This window comes from Phascolarctos cinereus, unplaced genomic scaffold (genome assembly GCF_003287225.1).
Source record: "Phascolarctos cinereus isolate Bilbo 61053 unplaced genomic scaffold, phaCin_HiC Scaffold_4;HRSCAF=312, whole genome shotgun sequence".
Classification (NCBI taxonomy): domain Eukaryota; kingdom Metazoa; phylum Chordata; class Mammalia; order Diprotodontia; family Phascolarctidae; genus Phascolarctos; species Phascolarctos cinereus.
In genome coordinates this window covers 570,162,610-570,190,572 of record NW_027555847.1, presented here as the reverse complement: position 1 = coordinate 570,190,572, position 27,963 = coordinate 570,162,610, and the positions used below count along the sequence as shown (strand labels likewise).

The following is a 27,963-nucleotide window of genomic DNA, read 5'->3' as shown; positions in this document are numbered from 1 at the left end:
GTGAAGATCAAAGTAGATAATTTATGCAAAGTATTTTGCAAATGTTAAAAACAGTATTTAAGTGCCAGTTATTTTTATTTATTATATTTCTAAGGATATGCCTGTGCTTGCAATTGAGGAAGTAATCAAAGAAAATTACGTTATTCTTAGAGAGGAAGCTAAATGTGATACACACAGGTAAAGACGGTATAAAGGGCACATGGATGTTAGAAATCCAAAATGACAAAATGATGAAACACATTGTCACGAAAGGATAAAACTATACATTCTTTTAGTCTTGTATGTGTGTATATGCATATATATGCATATCTCTGTACACATACATATGTTCATACATGTATACATATATGTGTATATACATGTGCATATACATAGATGTGTGCATATATGCTGTGTATGTGCATATATACATGTGTGCATACATATATACACACACATGTATATGTGTACATATGAGAAAGACAAAAAGACAGAGAGACATAGATATTTGGTTTCATATCACCTATATCAATATCATGCATATATGTTTATATCGCCTATGTTTCCCAATGTAATCCCTTCTCAGGAATCCATCCCTTATAACAATAAAAATGTGGAAAAAAGCCCAGCAAAACTAATCAACACATTTAAAACATCTGACATATGCAATGTTACACATCTGTAGTCCTTTACTTCTACAAAGAAGTAAGACAATGTGCATTCTTATCTTTGGGGCCCAGCTTCATTATAAATTATTTTGTTGTTGTCCTTTTTATTTACTGTTTTTTTATTTGTTGCTTTTTTTTAGTTATCCATTTTTCTGATACCCTAGATATTTTTATTTCTTACATGTCTCAATTTTTTTATTTCTTCCTCTCCCATCCTTTTGCATGGTTATATTCACTATATATATTATTTTCCTGGTCCTGTTTACTCCATTTTGTATCAGTTCATATAAGTTGTAAGGTCTGGAATTCCCCTCGCTGGGAAACCCTGTATATCCTCCATAACTGTGAGGTATTCTTTTTAATACAAAAGGCTAAGCAATCATTATGAATACTTACAAACAGGGGCAATCTTCAGTCTGGGGTGGCAGCTAGACAGTTTTGTAGATACCTGCTGAAGAACCTCAAAATCCCATGGTAATTATAGAAAACAGACAAAGGCCAGAGGAGCTAGAGAGTGCCTCACCACTGATTAGTGGGTATTTTTGGTTTTCTGCTTAGTAATGAACTTGGGAGTTAAGCCAATGTTATGCCCAAATATGAGTTTATGTATTGATCATGTTGCAGTTACAATATTCTTATTTTGGCTTTCATAGGTTGCAGTATCTTAACTTTTGATTCAGTGTCTAAATTACGATTTGTAAACAGGTCACCATGTTGAGGCTTCCACCTTCCATAGAGTTTATGTTTTTATGGCTTTTCACTTATGAAATACAGCAGTATTTTAGGACTTTTCCTAATTCGAATCCTACAAGTCTTCTCATGCCTCTCTATATTCCTCATATTAACTGTTTCTTACAATATACTCTATTACATTCATGGATTTGAATCATCCTTTAGTTGATGGGCAGCTATTCTGTTTCTAGTTCTTTGCTACTGTAAAAAATGGTACTATAAATATTTTGGTATATGTGGGGTCTTACTTCTTGTCATTGACTATCTTGATGTACATGCTCAGCAGTGGAAATTCTGAGTCAGATTGTGTGGATATTTTAGTCACTTTCTTTGTATAATTCCAAATTGCTTTCTAGGATGGTTGGACTAAATTCACAGCTCCACCAACATTAAAGTGTATTAGTGTGCCCATCTTTCTACAACATTTCTAACACCAACAACAGCTACGTTTGCAATTAAATCTGAGTTTGGATAAAGCAAAATCCAGTTCAGCATAAATTATAGTCCCTGTTGTGTGATCTACATTCAAACTAAAATGTGCTACTTGATGTTCCTTATATGAGACTTACCCTCTCCTGTATGTGTATCTGTGCATTTCTTTACACAGGCTTTCCCTGTAACTGGAATTTACTCACTCCGTACTCTGCCTGTTAAAATCCCTAGTTGGGTTTAAGTCAAAGCTCAGTTCAAGTACAACTTCCTGTATTATGCCTTTCCTGATTCCCCAAGTTACTTGTGCCTCCCCGCTTCATCACTACTACTTTGTATTTACTTAGGTTGCATTTAATGAAGTACAAGATTTCATTAATATGATGCATGTGAACTAGTTGAAGATTTTTAACATGCCACTATGTGATAACTTATCAAAAACTTCAAACTGGCCATTTCCAAAGCATCTTGGCGTCTTGCAAATGGAATTCATTTTTCTTTTCCCCACATCCTGCCTCTTTTCGTTGGAGGTGAGGGTACCACAGTCCTTCCAGTCACTCAGCTTCCCAACTTGGGAGTCATCTCCGGATTCTTCCTCTTCCCTCATTCGACTTATGCTATCAGTTGCCACCTCTTGTGCATTTTTTCTCCATAGAATTGCTCACATCCAGCTTCAAGACCTCACTGCCTCCTCTTGCGATAGTTTTCAGAAAGGTCTCTGTGTCTTGAGTCTTTCTCTTTTCTCCCTCTTCTTCCACATACTCACTAAAAGGATGTTTCTATGGCGTGAGTCTGAATGCTTCCCTCCAAAATCTCCAGTTCCTTTCTATTGCCTCTAGGATAAGGATGTACTCCTCTGTTTGCTATTTAAAGCGCTTAACAATCTCACTTCAGCCTGCCTTTCTACCCTGATTACACATTCGTCCCTGTTGCATGATCTACATTCAAACTAAAATGTGCTACTTGCTGTTCCTTATATGGGACTTACACTCTCCTGTGTGTGTATCTGTGCCTTTCTTTACACAGGCTGTCCCTGTAACTGGAATTTACTCACTCCACACCTCTGCCTGTTAAAATCCCTAGTTGGATTTAAATCAAAGCTCAGTTCAAGTACAACTTCCTGTATTATGCTTTTCCTGATTCCCCCAGTTACTTGTGCCTCCCCCCTTCATCACTATTACTTTGTATTTACTTTGTAGATATCTTGTATTTACTTATGTGTCCATGTTTCTTTTTCTTTTTAAAAAAATATTTCAATTTTTATTTTTCAGTTAACAGGCATTTTTAAATTAATCTCTTCTTCCTAATACTGTCCTGCCCATTGAGCAAATTGAGACAGAGATAGAGACAGAGAGGGATAGAGAGAGAAAAGAGACAGAAATAGACATGAAAGCGAGGGACAGACATGAGAGAAAGACAGAGAGAATGGGAAAAGAGAGACAGACATGGGAGAGACACACAGATATGAGAGACACAGGAGAATGAAAGGAGAGAGAGAGAGAGAGAGAGAGAGAGAGAGAGAGAGAGAGAGAGAGAGAGAGAGAGAGAGAGCGAGCGAGAGCGGGCAGCTAGGTGGTGCAGTGAATAGAGCTCTGGCCTTGGAGTGAGGAGGATGTGAGTTCAAATCCAGCCTCAGACACTTAACACTCACTAGCTGTGTGACTCTGGGCAAGTCACTTAACCCCATTGCCTAGCAGAGAGAGAGAGAAGAAGAAGAAAAGAGAGACAGGGACAGATTTGAGAGAGTCATAGAGTGAGAGAAAGACATAGAGACACGCAGAGAGAAAGTAAGAGAAGAGACACACATATGAAAGAAAAAGAGAGACAAAGAGAAACTGCAGAAGTTACAGTTAGTGTCTTTTGCAAGAGGCCAACCTCAATGAGTGATATGGATGCTTTTCCTGATTAGATGTCAGGTGTTGTTCCCACAGGGTCACTTAGCAATCCTCTGCCACATGTTGGTCATGAAACTCATATAGAAATTCCTTTACTTCTCTGTTTTTCTAATTAAAAGAAAAAGAATCTGCAATTTCGTCAGTATAGGGAACTTCTAGTGAGGAATGCCCTTGAGTAGGGCAAGTTGGTACCTGTTCTGCTCAATGTACAGTCTTAGAGAGTTGTCTGGGTCCCTGATGGACTAAGTGACTTGCTTGGGGTCACACAGTCCATGTGTGTCAGGGGTGGGACATGAATCCAGGTGTTCATTACTCAGAGATCAGCTGTTTTATTCATGCACCCTATCATCATCATCATCATCGTCATTATTGTTCATTGATCAATTATCAATCAATAAACATTTATTAAATACCTGCTATGTGTCAGGCAATGTGCTAAGCACTCATTAATCCAGAAAGCAATCCCTGGTTGCCTGCTTAATGCAAAAACACTGCAGGATGCACACCACTTGATCAAGAAAGCCATTTAAAAGCCATCTAGCAAATGCTGCAACTTCAGTACTGGAGAATCCCACAATTTCTGTGATAGCAACAAGAAGAAAGCTACAGACAGATGAATGCCACATTGTATTCATTAACTTGCATGTAATTGTATAAGAAGTTCTTGATTTATTGTCTATTCCAGTGGAGGGCAGTGTTGGTGAGGGCATACGTGTGTGTGTGGACATGCATATGTAACATACATGTACATGTATATACACATACATACAATTTGGTTTTGACTACCAAATCTTCAAATTTTAAAGACTTTACTGCCTTTGACAAAGTAGTCATACTTGAAAACATCATCTCTAAGTAGAGAAATTAATGAAGAATGAAAAAATTCATTCAAGTGAATCAGTAAATCACCCAAAGTAAATAAAATATGAATTCATATCCATTCGTTGTATTTCGTCTGTTAGAGTCATACTCAGTTGATTTGTGGAGTGAGGTAACCCTGGCTTTTCAAATGTTGTGCCTGTGATTCTGGTGGGTCCTACCAAGCTAGAAAAAATTCTCTTTTCTCTTTCCCTGTCTCTGTGTCAGCCCAGCAATGGACTATGCATGTGTTTTCTGAGACCCCTCTTGGTTAAGGTCTGGGGTGGGGGTGGCCAGGGGGTTGGCTACTGGGTGATAATATTTTTCCCACAACTGCCTCCTAAAATCATAGGTTTAGAGGTAGAAGGTAATCATTGGCACTGCTAAGATCCATACCCAGGTCCTCTGACTCAGAGTTGAATGCTTTTAGACAAGCTGACATTTCTGTAATACTCTTTAAGATTTGCAAAGCACTTTTTACTTCTCCTCATTTGAGCTTCATAATCCTAGAAAGTAGTTACTATATAGATATTATTCCCATTTAATAGGTGAGGATGCTGAAGTTCAAGTTTAATCTTTACAGATCCCCTAGAAAGTATTACAAATGAATTATCATCCCCATTTTACAACCCATGACACTCATAGGCTACCTGACCTTTATTTAATACTTTAAAATTTGCAAAGCATTTTGCATGTATTTTCATTGGATCTTCATAGTCATTTTGAAAAGTGGGCATTCTATAGACACTACTATTATTGCCATTTTGCAAATGAGGACATCAGTGAAGATATTTGCTAGTGGTCATGAGAGATGAGATTTGAACGTAGGTCTTTACCTGACATTAAGTTCAGAGCCCTTCCCACTATATCATATATACACTCTCCCACACTATGCTGTAAGATGTAGCCATGTGCCAAGTACCTGGCACCAGTGAAAGAAAGGTGCTTGCAATATTGCGACCCTTTGATGTTTATTAAATGTATAGAGCCAGAGGTTCTTAAATCTTATATTTTATTGACTCCAAAGTATACAAATTGTAACCCCTATGTGTGCCCTTCCAGGGCTGTTCTAAGGATAATGAGGTCATCCTGATAAATTCCTTTAAAATAGAATGCTTAAGGTGAATGGGTCTGTGTTAGTGAACCGAGAAACAAAAAGATTATCACCTCTCAAACTTGACCTTATTTATTAGGGACTCAGCCCATATAATTCCATTGTCCTATATATCCCTTGAAAACAACAACAACAGATGGTCAAGGGGAAAGTCAGGCCACATAATCTTTATACCCTCATTTACAAACTCGTATGTATAAGCTACACCACAAAGGTCATTTCCATTTTATTGGGGATTCCCAGGGATTCTATCCCTGGGTTTCAAATTTCTAAAAAGCTGCTCTGGCTTTTCTTTTGATTCATAAAAATCATCCAAGCAGTCTCTAGAAGTCATGTGAAGCAGTTTTTTTTTGACTGGAGATGCAAAATTTCTAGTAAATGTAGGCCATGGAATTGGCAATGGAAGGAGGTGTGGTGGGTACAAAATGTCAGGGAAAAAAAAGCAATTTGAGAGAAATCCAAGATATGTTAAATATTCCATTTTAAAAATAACCTTTGCAGAGCTAAAATCATTTTTAATTTGGGAAGAAAAAAAATGAATAATGTGTAACTGGTGTCCCAATATCTCAAGTTGTAGACTTAGATGAATTGGATTCATTCTTAAGAATTTTCCAGAAGTCATTATTTGGATGTGCCCCCACCCAGGGGGCATTCCTTAGGAATCTCAACACTTGGTCCATTTTGTCTAAACTCAGGGACATTGGGGCCCTTAGTACCTATGCAAAGCACTGAAACACACACACACACACACGCACACACACACACACACACACACACACACACACACACACATTTATTGTCTTCATCTCAGAAAAAATTTTCCAAACAGATAGGACTTTGAGGAACCTGTAAGTCAAGATAATAGTCAAAATAACTTCACCTGTTTTCTCCAAAGGAACGAGTTCTCCAGGCTTACGGCGCTACTCTGTAGTTGATATTCCGCTGAAAGGCAAACACAAAGGGATGGCAGAGAGATGAGCTCTCATCCTCTGGTGAAGTCAACAAAAATTTATTAAGCACTAACTCTATGTGCCAGGCACTGTGCTAAGCACTGGGGATACAGTATATAGATAGAAGCAGCATGACAGTTCCTGCCCTTGAGGAATATTCTAATGGAGGAAGACAACATATAAAAGGAAGCTGAAGAGGAGTGTAGAATGGACAGTCAATATGATGGGTTCTGCAGAGTCAGGAGTGGAGCTCAGGAAGGAATGAAGGAGTAAACATGGCTGCCCTGGTGGCCCTTCCCTCACATGGAGAAGCTGAAAGGAAATGGCCATTCAGAGGAAAGGATCTCTTAGTTTGGAGGGATTTTCCAGGATGAGAAGGCTTGCTGAGACGTGGTGGCAAAGGTAGCTTCCAGGGTGAGAAGACTACTCTGGAACAGTGGAGAAAGAAGGCCAATAAAGGCATGAACATGGCTGGCCTGGGGGCCCTTTCTTAAAATGGAAGTTCTAGGAAAAAACAACCAATCTCTCTTTCTCTGGTGAGCCTCACATTTCCCCAGAGAACTGTACTGTCCTCTAGACTTATAGTGCTACATTAATTTTGGGACTCCACAAAAAGGAAAATGCTCTTTTCTTCTAGTGAGTCCCACCTCTTCTCATGGAACTATAAAGTTCCCCAACTTTTCTCAACTGGAATTTTAAAATTTGGGTTGCTGGAAACCCAATCTCCTTCTCACTGAACTTATGCAGTGGTTATTTTTCATAGTAGTAGTAGAAACTGTTTACTAATTCTGCTCTTCTTTTCCCAAGCTCTGTACCTTCCTGTTCTTCCAGCTTCAATGACACATGTTTATTCTCCCTGTGAGGAGCTTTAGTGAAATTCTTCTCTCCAGAAGGCTGAGTTCTGAAACTTGAATATGATTTTTCCTTATTTGTTCATTTTTAACCTCCTGACCATTGTCTCCCAAGGCTCTATTCTGGGCCCTCTTCCCTTTATGTATTTTGCTTATTTTATCAGCTGTCATAGGTTCAACTATCATCTTTATGAAGATGATTCCCAGATATCCAGTCCTATTCCCTCTTCTGAGCACTAATCTAATATCACCAACTGCCTTTTGGACCTGATGGTCCCCAGTCATCTCAAACTCAGCATGTCCAAAATTGAACTTATTGTCTTTCCTCCAAATCCTCCCCTCTTTCAGATTTCCCAATCACTGTTAAAGGTACCACCAGAATCCAGCATCCAGGCCCACAATCTCAGTGTCATCCTCTATTCCCCTTTTTGCTTTCTGCCCGCCTGCATATCCCACCTCTTGCCAAATCTTGTCATTTCTGCCTTCATAAGGTAGAATGTATGTGTCATCTCTCCACTCACACTACAGGCATTCTGCCCTCCTCATCACCTCATGCCTGGACTATTGATATAGCCTTCTGGCTAGTTTCCCTGCCTTGAGTCTCTCCTTATTACAATCTGTCCTCTACTCAGCTGCCAAAGTATTTTTCCTAAAGTACAGGACTGAGATGTCACCCTGTATTCAGTAAGCTCCAGTGGCCCTCTGTTACTTCCAGGATCAAATATAAAATCCTTTGGTATTTTAAAAAATCCTTACAAGGGATCTTTCCTACCTTTTAAATCTTCTTAAGCTTTGTTCCCCTTCGTTTTCTTTTCTTTTTTTAAAGGCAATTGGGGTTAAGTGACGTGCCCACGGGCCCCCCTTCATTTTTACTTGGTTATTTTCCAGTCCAGGTCCAGTCCTGTCTGCCACCCTGACCCTCCACCTCCTTTAGGGGCTTCTCTCTGAAATTACTTTCTATTTACACAGTGTATATCTCTTATGCACAGTTATTTACATGTCGACTCCACCATTAGAATTGGAGGTCTGTTTTCCCCTCCTTTATATTCTCAGTGCTTAGCACATTCCCTGCCTTGTAGTAAACACTTAATAAATGCTTGTGACTGACTGATTAATTTCTTTCTTTCTGTTTTTGACCTCTGACCCCTCTTTTTGTAATCTAACTCTATGTTAACCTTGATCCAGTCTGTGATTCTCATTGAGTTTTTGAGCACACGTAGCACATCCCAACAGTGAAATATCCTCAGTCTTTTTTGTGTGGCATCAATGGCCATTTCCATACCATATAAAGAAATCAAGGTGAGCTCAAAGGCTTCATCTTTTGACTTTGTGGAGTTGGTCACATAAATAGAGCCTAATGTGTTCTTAAATAGCCATGTTTAACATGTGAAACTGAAATATAGTATGTTTCAAAAATAATAATGTACAGATTAAAATTCTCCCCAAATACTACACTACAAGTGGAGCAGCATACTGCTTAACTTTAAGGAGTTTAATATTCTTTAATTTTTGCCAATTTACAAGAATTGGGCAAAAGACTCGAGTGTAGAAAAAAAGCACATTAGAGAGAAACCAAAGTTATTTGTTTTGTGGCCTGCTTGTCAGGCAGATGTAGAAAGCACTTATCTTTCAGGAAAAGAGCTGATGAAAAAAAGGAGAAAAAAAAAGGCTGAAATTCACTGAATATGACTTCTGCTACCTGGATCTTTGTCTAATCAATCTTATTTTCTGAACTATTGCTATCAGCAGTTTCTGCTTTTTTCCATTCTTCATTTTTATCACTGTCATGGACTTTTGAACATTGAAGGTTTGCCTGAATTGAGACAGATTTTTCTGTCCCTTCATATGTAAATTTACTTCTTGATTTCATATGAGTACTTCTAAACTTAGAACAGTTTTCTTCTGCTGCAGAAGGTGGAGGAATCTGAAGTAGGTGAGAAGAGTGAGGAGTTAGAGGTCCGTTGTACAAAGACTTTACCATCCACCAAATCACAAGGATGGGGTAAAGGCTATATATGAATACCTTATTTTAAACACTTCATCAATTCATTTTTGTCAGAAATAAAGTTTATTGTTTTAAAAAAATCAAACCAAACCATTTCTGCACAAGGAAAATTGGCAGGGGCGGGGAGTGGAGGGGAGAGAGGGCAGAACCTCTGTGTGTCCCAAGAAATCTGTTAGGTACTTTCCTCTTTCTACACCATTCTATTGAAGAATCCAGGAAGTAGTTTATAAGTACAACAATGCAGAATGCCTCAAATGTAGTATATGGGTATTACTGGTTTTTGTTTTTTGATGAAAGCTCACAGGAAAGCTCTGTACTCTTGGTAAAGGAGTAATAAATATTATTTACTCACTGCTTTTAATCAGCAAGTACATTAGGTACAGGCTTCACTTAGTGTTTTAATTGACACTTTGACACCTTCAGTCCCCTGCCCCCTTAATTTTTTTAAAGTTCTTTGGCTCTATCCTATAATCATCTACATATGGATAAGTTATCCAGATAAGTAAGTTGAATCCCTGCTTAATTTATGTGTAACATTCTATGAAATGAGGACATGCAAAGTGAGCTTGGCCTTTATTCCTATTTTAATGTATTTTTCATTATCATTATGATTAAACAGTAGCTAAGTGCCCAGAGCTCAATGAACTGGTGTAGGTGCTGTCCAAAAGAAATTAACTGAATGCAGTCCTGCCTTGGGAAAGTGCTTGTGAGGTGCATACTCTGTGCCCAAGATGTTTCTGGAAATCTAGTGTTTCAGGAGAGAACAGCTGTTAACGTGGCTTGTGACACTTACCTGCTGTGACTCACAAGGGAGGGTCACAAGAGTTTTAGAGCCAACAGATTTTTTTATGCCTGGGACAGACCTTAGAGATGGTCTCCTTTCATTAGCCAACCTTTCCCCCCCCCATAACCAAGCAGTTCCTACCTCTGTTTCCTGACAGTGAGAACTACATCATGCAGCTGTGGCCATTCGTGCCTCTTTATTGAAGGGTGTGAGAAACTGAGGTTGGAAGGTTGTAACTGACCTTGTAGATATAATCGATCTAGGCAGCTGGATGATGCATTGGATAGCACGCTGGTCCTGGACTCGGGAATGACTCGAGTTCAAATCCTGCTTCTGATGCATAGTGACTGTGTCACCCTGAGCAAGTCAGTTAAATTAATGTCTGCCTCATCTGTAACGTGGGCATTCGCCTCCTAGAATTGTTGTGAGGATAAAATGATAGTATACAATGATGATTTAGAGAAAGTAGAGAGATGTAAATCTGGGATTAATCATTAATACTTGTTTGAAGTAGCACTGGAATATTCAGTGGGAAATTTTTTAAAAAAGTTTTCTATTGTGTTTAAACAGAAATGAAAGTAGGTCAGTTTTTATTTAATGGGTCATAATGACAATGACTTAAAGTGAAAGACAACACACTGAAAAAATAAGCCTCCTCCCCCAGATTGCCAACCTCTGAGGAGCTGTTCGTCATTTCCACTTATAGAAAATAACAGAATTACCTGCTTTCCTCTGATCTTGGCTTATTTTTCCTCCTCTGCCAGGTGGTTGCAGAAATTTGACAAGTGATTGATGTGGTTTTAGAGGGTGCTGGAATTGCACAAAGTGTTTCTCATATTAGAAAAGACATGGTCATTTTTCCCACATGTTTAAAGATTTATTGCCTCACACTAACGTGTTGCAAATTAGGTTGTTTGCTATTTATTTTCCTCAGAATACAGTAATTGGTGTTAATAACACTGAAGGGCAAGTTTGATCCACTTGGAGGGAGTGGGGAAGCCTTTTAATACCTACTATTTATTTATTTGAAATATTTGTTGCAGGACTGGAGATTAGATGGGTGGACTGCTACTTCCCTTTCACTCATCCGTCTTTTGAGATGGAGATCAACTTTCAAGGAGAATGGATTGAGGTGCTGGGCTGTGGGATCATGGAGCAACAGCTAGTCAATTCAGGTACTTACTTCTTACTTTAGTGCTTCCTTGGCAGTTTTTGTCTGTATTTCCCCATAAATCTTCCACTAAGGATCTTTTCAACTCATTGGAGCCGTTCCCTTAGTTCTCTTAATATCCTAGGGTATCAGTGTACCACTCTCAGCTTCCCATCTGTCTTCTCTCATTTTCACTGCATGCCCAGTCCACCTCCTTTTCTAGTCACACGAATCCTGGATAATGTATTTTAGGCTACTTGTTGCATGTCAACCGTCATCCATAAAATGCTCAGAGAATGCTTATACTCAACCTTTGCACTTTTTGATTGTTTGCAATTTTGATTCTTCTGAGATTGTGAACCACAGCCACTTAGCAACCCAGACATTATTGGTGCTAAAAAAATGTTCTTTTGTGATGATCCTTGAAGACACTGCACGGTTTCCTTGATAAGAGCCAGCAGGACCTCCCTCTATTACTCAATGCTAAACTCAGCTGATTGCCAAACTGTATTGGTAGCGTACAGCTGTATTGATAGTGTACCTCAAGATGTACTGTGTTTCTTTCTTGTGACCAGTTAGTGTTGCTGTGAATTTCATTGATGAGGTTTTGCAGTGTTCCGGGCCTCCATGCAATTAATAGGACCATCACCATCAATAGGGAATCTTTTTTGGATTCTGGGGAGGTTCCATGATGATAGGAAACACCTTAGGTGAACTCGTCTTCTTGTTTTACATCTCATTGGATGTCAGGAGTCAACATATTGTTGAACAAATGACCCCCATAGCCACATCTGTCATAGACTTGAATGGTTTTATTATGCTTGTGGGAGAGACTTTGTCAGAAGAGAGTATCTGAGGCTGAATTTTGTTCGACAAAGTCAACTGCTTATAAAATAATTAAATGCTAAATACAATAAATACAAAATGCGTACCATTTTGTCAAAAGACAAAAATAAATGAAGCTCTCAATTTTCTTGCTAGTCTGTTGTTAGCAAGGTCTTCTGAACCATTCATGTTTCAAGTCAGAGTGTGTGTATGTACCCTAGGTATCCAGGTGTGTAGCACAGACCATGTATATGGATCTTTGTCAATACTATATCATATTGTAATAATAAGCGTACGTGTGTTTCTTGAAAAATCTGCTTTTTTGTTTATAATTGAGTTTCTGTATAATCATAATGCCTAAGTTTGGTGGAGGAGAAAAGATGAGAACCTGCTTTGCAGAGGGAGGGAAGGGTCTGTGAATGTGGAATATTGCATATACTCTTAGATAAAATATTTGTGTTAGTTTTATTGAATTTCTTTTTTCTCATGTCTTTCTTATTTTTTATTACAAGTAATGGCTCAGTGGGTAGGAGAAGGGGAAAGGATATATTTTAAAATGAAGGTAACCTAAAAACAAAACATATCAATACAATTTGTTTTTAAACATTGGCTTGACCATGATCCATGGATGGAAAAACAAAAGCAAAGTCAGAAGAAAGCATAAAAGTAAAAGGGAGCATGAATTCATTTGCTTATTTATTTAAAAAAATTATTGATATTTTTAATGCATCGTTATGATTATTACCACCAGCACACTTTTAACATATTAAAAATAGCTGAATAAAACCCACTGGGACATAATCAGGTCTGCTTGCATTTGCCATATTCCATGTTGTTATAAGACAGTACCCTCCTCCTCATCCCCTGCCTCAATTCTTCTTACATAGAAGAGAGGAGAATGTTTTATCATCCATCTTCTGGAATCAGTATTGGTCACTGAGCTCAAGCTTACTGTCAGCATCTATTAACTATATCTGGAAAAAGGTCTTTTTCTCAATAGCTGATGGCTGAGAGAGCAGCCCTAATTTCAATTTCCTAGCCTTGTAGCAATCTACATTAAACCACCTTCGTTCACATTTAAAATAAGCAGGACCTTCCCTCTCCCTTATCCAGAACTTGTTAAGAAATAAGACTTTGGAGCATTTTGTCTTGAGAGGTTGGTTATCTCTACCCTAATGTCATATTTTGGGAGCATGAGTTGGGCTCACTTATTTGCCTAACATTCCCAAATCAGCCTTAAAGTAGAGGTGAGAAAATATAGGCATTTTAGGAGCACTGGATTTAGCTCTGGAAGGAACTTTACAGACCAACTAGTCCAAACTCTTCATTTTACAGATCAATTAGTCAGTAAGTTCTGTGCCAGGCAGTGTGATGGGCATTGAGCACACAATGACAAAAATAAAATAGACTTTGCCATTAAGGAAGCTTGCTTTCTATTGGGGAAGACAATGTGTGTCTATGCACCAAATATACCAAATTCACTCCAGATAAACAGGCAGTTGGTGATGCAGTACTAGAGTTCAGAAGAGAGAGTGGAGGGGCAGCTAGGCGGTGCACTGGATAGAGCATTGGCTCTGGAGTCAGGAGGACCTGAGTTCAAATTCGGCCTCAAACACTTGACACTAGCTATGTGAGCCTGGGCAAGTCACTTAACCCTATTGCCTAGCAAAACAAAAACGAACAGAAAAAAAAGAAGAGAGACTAGAGCTGTATCTACAGACTTCGAAGTCATTTGCATACATAGAGATGATATCTGAATACATGGAAGCTGATAAAATCATAAAGAGACAGAAAATAGAAAAATAAAAAGAAGATGGCTTAGGACAGAGCCTTGAGATTTAACCACAGTTAGGGTATGTGATATGGAAGAACTGATGAGAAAACTGAGGACTAAAGAAATTAAATCACTTACTTAGGTAGTCAGTAATAGAGCTAGGCCTTGGTCCTTTGATTATGAATCCATATTTTTTTCCACGACAATGCTTCACCCAAAACAAAATACAGTTATAGAAACGAAGCTTAGATAAAGCACAGGACAGCAAAGCTTAGGTTAACAATGTCTCGTTTTAAAATTTTATTTATTTTATTCTGAACATAAGAAATAAAACAGGCATTTCCATAAGATAGTAGAATAGGGGGAAAAAGGTGATTGTACGTGAAACTGCAAATCTATTATGTACAACTTGCTATTCCTTTTAAATATGTAATAAAGTTATCATGAAGCTTGCTTTTTTTCCCTCCCCCTCCAAGATGGGTACCATTAGACACAAATATATACATATATATAAGTAAAACCATTCTGTACATACCTAATTATGTGCCAATATAGTTAAAAACTTAAGTGAAATGGTAGAACATTTGCAAAAATATAAATTGCCTGCATTAGCAGAAGAGGAAATAGGTTAACATTTGAAGACATTTGAGTCAGAAGCTACTTCCCACACTTTTACCAGACTCAGAGGTGATAGAGATGATAGGAATAACTTCTGCATGCCCTTTGGGCCTGTGTGGGGAGTGGGGTAGGGGAGAGATAGCATGTCATTATTGTCTACATGGTGCTTAGCTTCTGGGAACAGTTTCATTTTTTTCCAGACTAGTAAAAGAAAGGAACCCAGAGGGTGGGCAATAAAGTGGCTTTGCACAGGTCTTTTGTAATATGTCCATAAGGTTTGTATATTATTCAGTCAACCCAGTAATTAGATCCCCTGAATGTGAGGTGCTATTTCTGCTCCTTGAGATCCTGAACCAGACTAGCACAGCTACAAAAATACATTTTCCAATATTCTTGATGGTTTTTTATCAAGTTTATTCAGTCAGTAATTGGTAGAATTTAGTTATCTGAAACGAGTTTCCAAGCCATTATTGCACACTAATGAGGCTCTGCTATCCTCCCGTTAAATCAATCCTGTCATGGATTCTTGGGGAAAAAATGAAGAAATTGAAAACTGACAATGTAAAATAATAATAAATTTGAGAGTAGGGATGATGAGAAAGGAGTGTTGGCTTTAAGGGGGATGGATAATTGGGAATGTAAAATTGTTCAGTGATAGAGATGGTGTAAAAGGGCAACTGGAGAAATAGAAGAAAAGAAGGATTAAAAGAAGACACACACACACTGTGAAGGTTCTTATTTTTAAGTTGCAGTTATCATGACAAATTCCTGCAAAAAATCCATATATGAAATCCATATTTTGGCCTTTAACCATTAGATACTTTCAGTAGTATTCACTGTAGTCATTTAAGTATAAGTTTGTTTGCAGTCACTATCTGGTTTGTCCTAAGGCTCGTGGAAGCCTGCATAATTGAAATACAACATTAATACTTCAAACTACCTTTTGTCATAGTTTCATTCTTTTCTTTCTCCAAGCCATTCATCAGAAATATTACCAGGCATCAAAACTGACTGGTGGAACTTATGTTTCTTTCTTCAGTATCTCTCTTTCTCTCTGTCTCTCTCTGTCACTCTGTCTCTCTGTCACTCTGTCTCTCCCATTCTCTCTCTCTCTCTGTCTCTCTGTCTCTCTCTCCCATTCCCTCTGTCTCTGTCTGTCTCTGTCTCTCTGTCTCTCACCCTCTCACCTCCAACCCCCCCCCTTGAGATCCAGCTTCTGTTGCATGAATTGTGTGGGCTCACACCAAAGGCACACATTATAGATTTGGGAATAAATTGCATAGCAATGATATTTGAATCCATGGAGGCTGAAGAAGCCACCCAAAGAGAGAAAAAAGAAGAGGGCTTAGGTATGCTTTGAGGTACGCCCACTATTAAGCTATACCATTTCATCTCCCTGTGCCCCAGGCAACTCTCTAGACAGTAATAGACCTAGTTGCTGAGTAGCATCATTGGATGGACTTTCCATAGGTAGAATTCCTCCATTGGATGAAATCACATGTTTGTACCACAAATAAACCAACACCCCAACAAAGTGGTTTGAATGGTAGATTAAAGGAATGTTGTAGATGTAGTATTCTTCAACAAATTATTTGACATGGTACCATATACTAACTATGTGGTCAAGATGAATAATTATGAGCTAGTTGGATGGATTTGGAATTGGTGAAATGACTAGATCCAAAGAGTGACAGTTAATTGTTTGATGTCAACTTGGAAGGAAATATCTGGAGTGCTCCCAAGCACTGGTGCTGGACTCTGTGTTCCTTAGCATTTTTATCAATGCCTAAGCTAAAGTCATAGATAACATATTCAGTGAAGCTAAGGGTAGAATACACAATATGTCTTATGACAGTAAAACAACCAACATGCATTTGTTAAGTTCCTACTGGGTACCAGGAGCTATGCTAAATATTGGGGGATACCAAGACAAAAATGAAACAATCCCAGCTCTCAAGAAGTTTATGTTTAGTCAGGGAAGGCAGTATGTAGTCATATAACAGTATACAAAATAAATACAAGATGTCTGTGGGAGAGGCACTAGTAGGTAGGAACATCAGGAAAGGCCTCATGTAGGAAGCTGCATCTAAACTGAGCTTTGAAAAAGCACTTTGGGATTTTAAGAGTTGAAGGTGAGGAGGCAGTCTATTCTAGGCCCTGGGTGTAGGGGGAGAGGGGAGAGGAACAGCCTAAGGAAAAGCACAGAGGTGTGGATTGTAATATTGTGTGAATGATAGCAAGTAGGCCAATTTTCCTCAACTTCAGAGTTATGTGAAGGGGAGTGACATATAATAAGCTTGGCAAGGTAGATTGGAGCTTTGAATGAAGGGCTTTGAATGCTAAACAGGGCAGTTTGTATTTTATCCTAAAGTTACTAGGGAGCTGCTGGAGTTTGGTGAACAGAGAATGACATGGTGAGAAATTTGCTTTAGGAATATCACTTTGGGGCCAGAAAGATGAATTAAGAAGATACTGTAGTTGTCCAGATAAGGAGTGATGAGGGGCTGAAGTAGGGTCTTAGCTACATGAATGGAGAAACAGGAATAGATGGATTCAAGGAATGTTGTGGAAGTAGAATCCACAAGATTCAGTAACTTATTGGCTCTAGAGGGGACAAGGGGGAGGAGATGAGATGTTGTAATAAATCAGGAATAATTATAATGGACCAATTTTGGGTGACTAGAATGGTGGTTATGCCCCCAGTATAAATAGGGAAGTTTGGAAGAGGGGTACATTTTGAGGAAAAGATAATTTTGTTTTGGACACTTTCACTTTGAGATGCCTGTGGTAGATCCATTCGGAAATACTTAGTAGGCAGTTGGTGATGTGAGACAAAGGCTTACTAGAGAGATCAGAGCTGGCTACCTAGATCTGGAAATTATCTGTGTAGAGATGATAGATAAACCTATATGAGTTGATGAAATCACCAAAAGAGGATTTTTAGAGAGATGATGATTCAGGAAAACGACTTGGGGTACATTCACATTTCAGGGCAAAATATAGATGATGGTCTAACAAAGGAGAGTGAAAAAAAGTGCTCAGAGAGGTGGGAGGAGACCCAAGAGAGAATAGCTGATAAAGCCCAGAGAGGGTGTTTGGAAGAAATGGGTAGTCAGTAGTGTCCAATACTGCAGAGACATCAAGAAGGGTGAGCATTGAGAAGAGGCACAGTGCTTTTGCATTTAGGAGATTAGTGGTAACTTGGAATGTGCAATATCAAGTAAATATTGAAGTTGGAAGCCAGATTGCAGGGGTTTGAGAAGTGAATGAAAGAAAAAGAGAGAATGAAACTAAGCAGCTTTTTTCTTGGATTTTGCCTATGAAAAGGAGGAAAGATGTAGGAGTTAGCAGAGAAGATGGTTGGATTAAGTGAGGCATGTTTATGAGATGAGAAAGACCTGAGTGGGCTCATAGGCAGCCAGCAATGAGCAATAGGTATGGGGAAATTAAAGATGATTAGATAGATAATGGATGATTGCAGGGACTGTCTACTGGAGGAGGTGGAATGCAAACAATAACAAGAACAACAAAAACTCCAAATGGAATGAGCCAATGCCAAACGTATACATATATATATGTGTATATATGTGTGTGTGTATGTATATATGCATATATATATAATATATATATATATATATATGCTAGAATAATGGACTAAATCTAATAAGATTAATATAAAGTGATCTATTCCACTCCAAAAAATTAACTTCAAAGTGGGAATTGTGTAAGTATTTAACAGTTTAGGTGAAAGAGATCTGGGAGTTTCATTAGTGCAACTTGGCAACTAAAAAAAAAAACAACCCAAAAACCAAAACAAGTTGGAATGTATCTGGAGAATATGAGAGAACTAGAATCCATGACATATTGTGGATATCAGTTGAAGGCAGCGTTTAGCCTAGAGAAGGAAAGACAAAACTTACAGTGACATGGTATCTGTCTTCAAGTAAAGATGTGAAGGGCTGTCATGTGCGGGGGAGATTAGATTTACTCCATTTGTTCCCACAGGAAAAAGTTTGGAGCAATTGGATAGATGGAAGTGGGAAAGGACAATGTATACTTTACACAAGTAAATTTTTCCTAATAGAACTATACAGAAATGGAATGGGCTGCCTCAGAAGATAGTGGGTTCCTCTGCTACAGAATTCTTCAGGCAAATGCTTGTTGACTTCTATTTGTCAAGGATATTGTAGTGAGATGGCCTATTCAAGTACCAGTGGGTGTTGACTGCCCTTTCATCTCTGAAATTCTGTAATAACAGTGGAGCTTTAAGATTTACTAGCCAACTTACATACCTTGCATTTGGCCCTCACAACAACCCTGTGAGTTCAGGTCTGGCATTATTATTCCCAGTTTATAGGTTATGAAACAGAGAGCAAGTCACAGGGAGCTCAGTTTACTTGCCCAGAATCTTGTAGTTTGTAAATGGTAGAGCTGGATTTCATCTAAAGTATTCTCACTCCAAATCCATTACTCTTTACACTGTACCATGGATTTGATCTCTCTTGGTACATTCTCTTGAATAAAAAACATAAAACTGCACTTTTAATTTAGAGACATGACATTTATATTCTCTTTTCTTTCTGAGTATAAATATTTTGCATGTGTATGTAAAATGAGTTTTAAAAAAATTTTTTTCTGATGGCTTGTCTTAGATCTTTAAGGGAATGTGATTTGCATTGTCTATCTTAAGAGTTTGATCTGCTTTATAATTGTATTATGTGGATAAAAATAGAATGGTGTGTTTTTTGTTCAAAATTATTTTTAAAGAACAAAGTCACAGTACTATCCTGTGACCCAGAAATAGTCGACATTCCCATAGAATACTGCTTCTTCTCATTCCTGCCTCTAGTCTTTTTATCACTTTTTGCCCCATTTTGATTCATTAGTTGTGAAGTGGATGATGGCTGAAATGATGCAGAGAGGTGTTTTTTTATGAAGATCTTTTGAAATATATATTATTGTGTCAAAAATATTCAGACTTCTTTCCCACTGGATTTAGAGTGACAGTTTCTTTATATAGAGCATTCATAGATCATTTGAGCTGGAAGAGAGCATAGAGATCATTCTCATCAACCCCTTCATCTTACAGACAAGGAAATTGAAATCCACAAGGGTTAAGTGATTTGTCAAAGGGATCACAGTATATCCTGGACTAGAACCCAGGTCTTCTGAATCTCTATCCAGTGTCATTTCTGTTATACCAGAATGTCTCTCCAGAGTCATAACCAGACAATTTTACCTCTGAGGCAAGAGGCACAATATGCACACATAAAAGGTGTTCTCAATTGAACTGAAGTGAGAGAGGGACATAAGGTCCTATCTGGGTCAGTAAGAGGCTGCTTCTGGGGAGGCTGACATAACTGGGAAGGTGGAGCAGGATGAGATAGGCAAAGGAAGAGCTTATCTGAATGGTGGTCATTAGAAAGGGAAGACATCTGAGTCTTGTAGTTTTCTTTTTTGCTAATTAGTCTTGCTTACTAGGTGATAAGTGCAGCTGTTTTATGCTGATTGAAGTGCTAAAATTGTTGTCTGCACTCATTTTGACTTTGGCTATCATATGGCAAAGTTTCGTTGCCCTGATTTAGTTACAGCCCTGTACCCTTCTGATTGAACATAATCACTAGGACAATCTATGCTGTAATTATTCTAGCATTTGATATTTGTTGAACCTCATGGTACAAAGGAATATATGAAGACATTGAGAACAGATGGAAAGGAAACAATCCCTATGGCTACCCTTAAGGAGCTTTGAGAAAATTTCTTAAAGGGCATTTCAAAAGTCAATCTCCTTGGGTTTTTTCTTTTTTGTTTCTGTATAAAACTTAAAATCATTGATTATAGGAAAAATGTCTTGCTTCCAGTAGTCATTACAGTTTAGTTCCCAATTTTTTTTTTGAATTTGATTCATTGCCAGAATAGCATCTATTAAGTGGAGTTTAATCACCTTGACAGAAGCCATTTTTTTGGGCAGTTGAGTCAACCCACTCACAGTAAAACCAGAAAACCTTTAATTTACAAGATGAGTCCAATCTTTTCATGGTTTGACTTGTATCTTTAAGGAAATGTGGTTTGCATTTAGTCAGTCTTAAGATTTTGATCTGCTTTATAGCAGTATTACCTGAATGGAAACGAGATAGCTGTTTTTTGTCATTTTTTAAATTAATTTGTTTTGATTTATCAACAATCACTTCCATATGCTTTTGAGTTTAAAATTTTTCTCCCCCTTCCTCCCCACCACCCTCCCCAAGACGGCGTACAATCTGATATAGACTTTACATTTACATTCCTATTAAACATATTTTCAGATTAGTGATATTGTAAGTAAAAATTAGAACCAATAGGAGGAATCACCAGAAAGAGGAAACAAAACTCAACAGAAGAGAAAAAAATAGCAAATAATATGCTTCAATCTGCATTCAAATCCCATAGTTCTTTCTTTGGATATAGATAGCATTTTCCATCATGAGGCTTTTGGAGATGACTTAGATCCTTCTATTGCTGTGAAGGGTTAAGTTTATCAATATTAGTCATCGCACACCATGGCTGTTATTGTGTACAACGTTCTCTTGGTTCTGCTCACTTCACTCACCATCAGACCATACAAGTCTTTCCAGGTTTTTCTGAAGTCAGCCTGTTCATCATTTCTTATAGCACAATAATATTCCATTACATTCATATACCACAACTTGCTCAGCCATTCCCCAATTGATAGGCATCCTCTTAATTTCCAGTTCTTTGCCACCACAAAAAGAGCTGCTATGAATATTTTTGTACATGTGGGTCCTTTTTCCCATTTGTATGATCTCTTTGGGATATAGCCCTAGAAGTGCTATTGCTGGGTCAAAAGGGTATGCACATTTTTATAGTCCTTTGGGCATAGTTGCAAATGGTTCTCCAAAATGGTTGGATCATTTCACAACTCCACAAACAATGCATGAGTGTTCCAATTTTCCCACATCTTCTCCAACTTTATCATTTTCCTGTTTTGTCATGTTGGCCAATCTGATAGGTGTGATGTGGTACCTCAGAGTTGTTTTGATCTGCGTTTCTCTAATCAATAACGATTTAGAGCATTTTTTCATATGACTATTGATGGCTTTGCTTTCTTCATCTGAGAATTGCCTGTTTATATCCTTTGACCATTTATCAGTATCATTAAAAATTTGACTTAATTCTCTATATATTTTAGAAATGAGGCCCATATCAGAGAGACTGGTTGTAAAAATTCTTTCCTGATTTTCTACCTTCCTTCTAATCTTAGTTGCATTGGCTTTGTTTGTGCAAAAACTTTTCAATTTTATGTAATTGAAGTTATCTCTTTTGCTTTTCATAATGTTCTCTATCTCCTGTTTGGTCATGAATTCTTCTGTTCTCCATAGATCTGATAGGTAAACTATTCCTTGCTCTCCCAGTTTGCTTTTAGTATCAGCCTTTATATCTAAATCATGAACCCATTTTGACTTTATTTTGGTGTATGGTGTGAGATTTGGGTCTATGCCTAGATTCTCCCATACTCTTTTCCAGTTTTCCCAGCAATTTTTGCCAAAGAGTGGGTTCTTATCCCAGAAGCTGGGGTTTTTGGGTTTATCAAATAATAGATTACTGTAGTCATTGACCACTGTGTCTTACATATTTAACCTATTCCACTGATCCACCACCCTATTTCTTAGCCAGTACCAAGCAGTTTTGATGATTGCTGCTTTATAATACAATTTAAGATCTGGAATTGCTAGGCCACCTTCCCCTGCATTTCTTTTCATTAGTTCCTTTGATATTCTGGACCTTTTTTTTCCAAATGAATCTTGTTATTATTTTTTCTAACTCTATAAAATAATTTTTTGGTAGTTTGATTGGTATGGCACTGAATAAGTAAATTAGCTTAGGTAGGATTGTCATTTTTATTATATTAGCTCGGCCTACCCATGAGCAACTGATGTTTTTCCAATTATTTAGATCTGATTTTATTTGTGTGAAAAGTGTTTTGTAATTGTGTTCATAGAGTTCCTGGGTTTGTTTTGGGAGGTAGACTCCTAAATATTTTATAATGTCTACAGTAAGTTTAAATGGAATTTCTCTTTCTATCTCTTGCTGTTGGGCTTTGTTGGTAATATATAGAAATGCTGATGATTATGTGGGTTTATTTTATAGCCTGCAACTTTGCTAAAGTTGTTTATTATTTCAAGTAGTTTTTTACTTGATTCTCTAGGATTCTCTAAGTATATCATCATGTCATCTGCAAAGAGTGATAGCTTTGTTTCTTCTTTGCCTATTCTAATACCTTCAATTTCTTTTTCTTCTCTTATTGCTAAAGCTAACATTTCCAGTACAATATTGAACAGTGGTGATAATGGACATCCTTGTTTCACCCCTGATCTTATTGGAAATGCTTCTAGCTTGTCCCCATTACATATAATGCTTGCTGAAGATTTTAGTATGCTATTTATTATTTTAAGGAAGACTCCATTTATACCTATGCTTTCTAGTGTTTTTAATAGGAATGGGTGTTGTATTTTATCAAAAGCTTTTTCTGCATCTATTGAGATGATCATGTGGTTTCTGTTGGTTTTGTGTTGATATGCTCAATTATGCTGATAGTTTTCCTAATATTGAACCTACCCTGCATTCCTGGTATAAATCCTACCTGGTCATAGTGTATTATTCTTGTGATAAGTTGCTGTAATCTTTGCTAAGTTTTGTTTAAAATTTTGCATCTATATTCATTAGAGAAATTGGTCTATAATTTTCTTTCTCTGTTTTGACTCTTCCTGGTTTAGGTATCACACCATATTTGTATCATAAAAAAGAATTTGGTAAGACTCCTTCTTCATTTTCCCAAATAGTCTATGTAGTGTTGAAATTAATTGTTCTTTAAATGTTCACTAGAATTCACTTGTAAATCCATCTGGCCCTGGAGATTTTTTCCTAGCGAGCTCATCAATGGCTTGTTCAATTTCTTTTTCTGAGATGGGGCTATTTAAGTATTTTACTTCCTCTTCTGTTAATCTGGGCAATTTATATTTTAGTAAATATGTATCCATTTCACTAAGATTGTCAAATTTGTTGGCATACAATTGGGGAAAACAGTTCCTAATTATTGTTTCAATTTCCTCTTCCTTGGTGGTAGATTTACCTTTTTCATTCTTGATACTAGTAATTTGGTTTTCTTCTTTCTTTTTTTTAATTAAATTAACCAAAGTTTATCTTTATTGGCTTATAAAACCAGCTCTTGTTTTATTTATAGTTCAATAGTTTTCTTAATTTCAATTTTCTTAATTTTTTCTTTGGTTTTCAATATTTCTAATTTGGTGTTTAATTGAGGATTTTTAGTTTGTTCTTTTTCTAGGTTTTTTTGTCATTTTTAAAGAATAAAGTCACAGTATTCTCTGGTGACCCAGAAATAGTCTTTTAAAAATGGTGATTTTTTAAAAATGTGGTGACTTTTTTTTGATGAAATCTCCGCCCAAGAACTTCTTCTTATTTACTTTCAACAAATTCAAAATACTGAAAAAAAGAATGAGAAAATGTAAAACATATCTTACATTGTAGCAAAAACAATTGTTCTAGAAAACAAATTGAGGAGAGTAAATTTAAGAGTCATCGAAATGCCTGGAAAGTATGACCAAAATAAAAACAGCCTATAAATCATGTTTCAAGAAATCATAAAGGATCTCTTAGAACCACAGGACAAAGCAGAAAAAGAATCCATTACTTACCACCTCCTGAAGGAGACCCCAGAATGAAAACTTCAAGGAATATTATAGCCAAACCTAGAACTTCCTGGTCAAAGAACAAATAGTAAAAGAAGCCAGAAAGAAAGACTAACGCACCAAGGAACCACAGTCAGGATCACACAAGATTTAGCAGCTACCACTATAAATGAGAACTTAGGAAATAGTATTCCAGAAGGGAAAAAAAACATAAGCTTACAACCAAAAATAATTTATCAGCAAAACTGAGTGCACTCTTACTGGGGGAAAATGGATTATTAATGAAATAGAAGAATTTAAAACATTCCTGGCAAAAGATCTAGAAACTCTGAAAATCCAAACATACAAAGGTACATGTGAGCAAGAAATCATAAGGAACTGAATGAAAAACCATTTGTATTCTAGAGTGGGAAGATGATACATGTATTTCCTCAGAACTCTATCACATCAGGTCTTATAGAAGTAGTCTTATTGGACAGAGGCCTCAAGAATGGTTTAATATGTTTTGATAATCCTTAGAAGGGAGTGGGAATAAGGGAGGAAGAGGGTGGTGAAAATTATCTCCCAAAATTGGGCTGTAGAAATAGAAGTCTAGACCAGGAGTTGAGTAGATCATCTCAGAATTAAATCATAGGGTGATAGGTCTAAAGCTAAAACTCGGAATGGAAACATCTGATCTACAATTCACTGCTCTTATCATAATACCACAGTGTCTTTGTATAAGTCAGGAGAGCATGGTATCGAGAAAACAGTTAGTAGTCTAACATTCCATTTAATTAACCTTCATTTATGATTTGTTTATTTATTCAGCAACCATTTATTAAGCTACTATGTATACTTTGCAAGGAAAAATACAGAGATAATGTTTGCAATTGAGTATTTGTGGGTCTTCTGTTATGTGCTTTTGATTTGAGAGCCCCTTGGATCTTACTATCAGGATGATGAGACTATCATTCCATATATTTATTTTATTTTATTTATTTATTTATTTTTTGGCAATTGGGGTTAAGTGACTTGCTCAGGGTCATACAGCTAGTAAGTGTCAAGTGGTTGGTCTGAGACCGGATTTGAACTCAGGTCCTCCTGACTTCAGGGCCGGTGCTGTATCCACTGCGCCACCTAACTGTCCCTGATTTATTTTATTAAAATTAAATAAATTAAGAGGGTAGAAAACTAGATGAGGCTCTCTGCTCTCAAATCTTGCTGCTCATCTCTTGTCACATTTCAGCCCTGGATTTACTCCCACCGTTCACCTCCTTTGCTGCTACTCACAATCTGTTGGATGCAGCAAGAGGAAGTATCATCACCATTCTGAGTACATAATAAATTTATGTTATCTATTATCCCACCTTAAGGGTAGCTAGGTGGCAGGCCTGGAGGCAGGAAGATTCATCTCCCTGAATTCAAATCTGGCCTCAGACACTTAGTAGCTGTGTGACCCTGGGTAAGTTAGTAAACCCTGTTTGCCTCAGTTTCCTCATCTGTAAAATGAGCTGGAGAATGAAATAGGAAGCTACTCCAGTATTTCTGCCAAGAAAACCCAAAATAGGGTCACAGAAAATTGGACATGACTGAAAAACAACAACAAATCCTACCTTAACTTCTTTTTTGATGCTGTTTCTCACTCCCCACAAAAGTGATTTCAAGCATTTCCTTCCCTCTTTAAACCTCATACCCCTTCTCCTCCCTCTCAAGTGAGGACCTCACCACTTTCTTTACCAAGGAGATTGAAGTTATTTAATATGAGCTCCCTGTTCTCTCAGTCTCTTCATCTTAAAACCCCATGGCATCATCTCCTACTCTCTTCTTTCCCCTGGTCTCTGACAGAGGTCACGTGTCCTCGATCCCATTCTCTACTGCTTCTCTAGCAGATTGCATCTTCAGTCATTCTCTACTCTACCCTTCCCTCAGGATTCAACCTGTCTGTATATATTGGTACGTTCTCTACTGCCTTTCGGCATGTCCAAGTCTCTTCCATCCTAAAACAAACACCAAAATGAACAAAACTTTACCATCCACTCAAGCTGTAGTCCTATATCTATCCTTCCTTTCTTAGCAAAACTCCTTGAGAATTTTATCTAAACTATCTTCAATTCCTCTCTCACCTTCCTTAACCCTTTGCAGTTTGACTTCCACTATTATGACTCAACTGAAATTGTTCCATCTAGAGTTTCCAGTGATAGCTAAATTGTCCAGTATGATGATCTTTTCTTAGTCCTTAGCCTTCTGGGTCTATCTGCTTCCTTTGATACTCTTGACTGCTTTCTCCTCCAGGACACTCTTTGCTCACAGGGTTTTCATGATAATACATTCTTCTGGCTCTCTTCCCACCTTTCTATTCACTCTTTCTCAGTCTTTTTTGGGTGTTGATCATCATTGTTATGCCCTCTGACCATGAGTTTTCTTAAGAGTTCTGTCCTAGGCTCTCCTCTTCTCCTTCTTCACTCTCTATCTTGAGAATTTTATCAGCTAGTGTAGGATTAATTGTCATCTGTATGCAGACAACTTACATGTCTATAAACCATCTCCATTCTCGCCTTTAGACTTCAGGCTCATGTCACCATTTGCCTTTTTGGCATTTCAAGCTAGTTGTCCTAGAAACACCTCAAACTCAACTTGTACAAAACTGAATTCATTAGCCCCAGCATGTCCACTCTTCCACACTTTCTCATTTCAGTTGAAGGCACTACCATTCTTCTAGTTTGCCAGGTTCATAATACTGGCATGATTTTGGTCTCCTCAGCATCCCTTATACCACGTATCTGATATCTAATTGCCAAATCTTGTTTTTACCTCCACAACATCTCTTACGTTCAGTTCTTGTTCTCTTCCTTAATTGAGGTCCTCGTCTCTCACTTAGATTATCTCAACAGTCTCCTAATTGGTTGCCCTGCTTCAAGTATCTCCCCACTTCAGTCTATTCATAATGTTGCCAAAGTGATTTTTCCATAGGAAACTATCTGGCCATGTCAATCCCCTATTCAGCTACCCTCCAGTGGCTTCCTATTGCATCTCTCTTTTGTTCTGTTGTTTTTAATATAAAGTATAAACTCTTTTGCTTAGCTTCTAAAGCCCTTCATATCCTGGTGCCAACCTCTCCTTCCAGCCCTATTGACCTTCTCTCTTTACCTCCGTCACAGCACTTACTCTCCTGTCTTGGTAGCACCTTTGCACTAGCAGTCTCGCATGCCTAGAATGCATTCCCTCAATTAATTGTAAGTGCCTCATTTTGTCCCAGCGTTGAATCTGAATGTTGTATAGCCTTAGAGCCATCTCTAAAATTTTTTCATTACAATGAAGACTCCTAATATATGAAGATTATTTTATTCTTTGTACTTGAATCTGTAGTGCCCAGCACAATTCTGGGTGCACAGAAAGACTTAAAATGTTTGTTGATTGACTGATCTTTTCATTTGGCAGACCTTGAATATTTCAAAATCTACTTAGGCTCATCTAATACCATTCATTTAAACAACAACAACAACCACTACTACTACAATTACAGCTTCTCCCTTACAGATCCTACATTGCCTGTTGGCAAAATGACAGAGAGTGTCATTCAGATTAATGTCAGTTTAGCATATCCTGAGATGTGATTTACATTTGTTTTTTTGGAGTGGGCTT

At 37.6% G+C, this 27,963-nt stretch overlaps 1 protein-coding gene across 4 annotated transcripts in view; it reads left to right on the top strand.

Annotated features, from left to right (window-relative positions):
* Positions 1–27,963, top strand: part of FARS2 (phenylalanyl-tRNA synthetase 2, mitochondrial) — a 623,068-nt gene that overhangs the window by 187,137 nt on the left and 407,968 nt on the right. For all 4 annotated transcript variants that reach the window (XM_020973819.2, XM_078153627.1, XM_078153628.1 and 1 more), the window contains one exon: positions 11,309–11,440. In XM_020973819.2, coding sequence (XP_020829478.1) covers positions 11,309–11,440 — 132 coding nt within the window. The remainder of the gene's footprint in view (positions 1–11,308; positions 11,441–27,963) is intronic.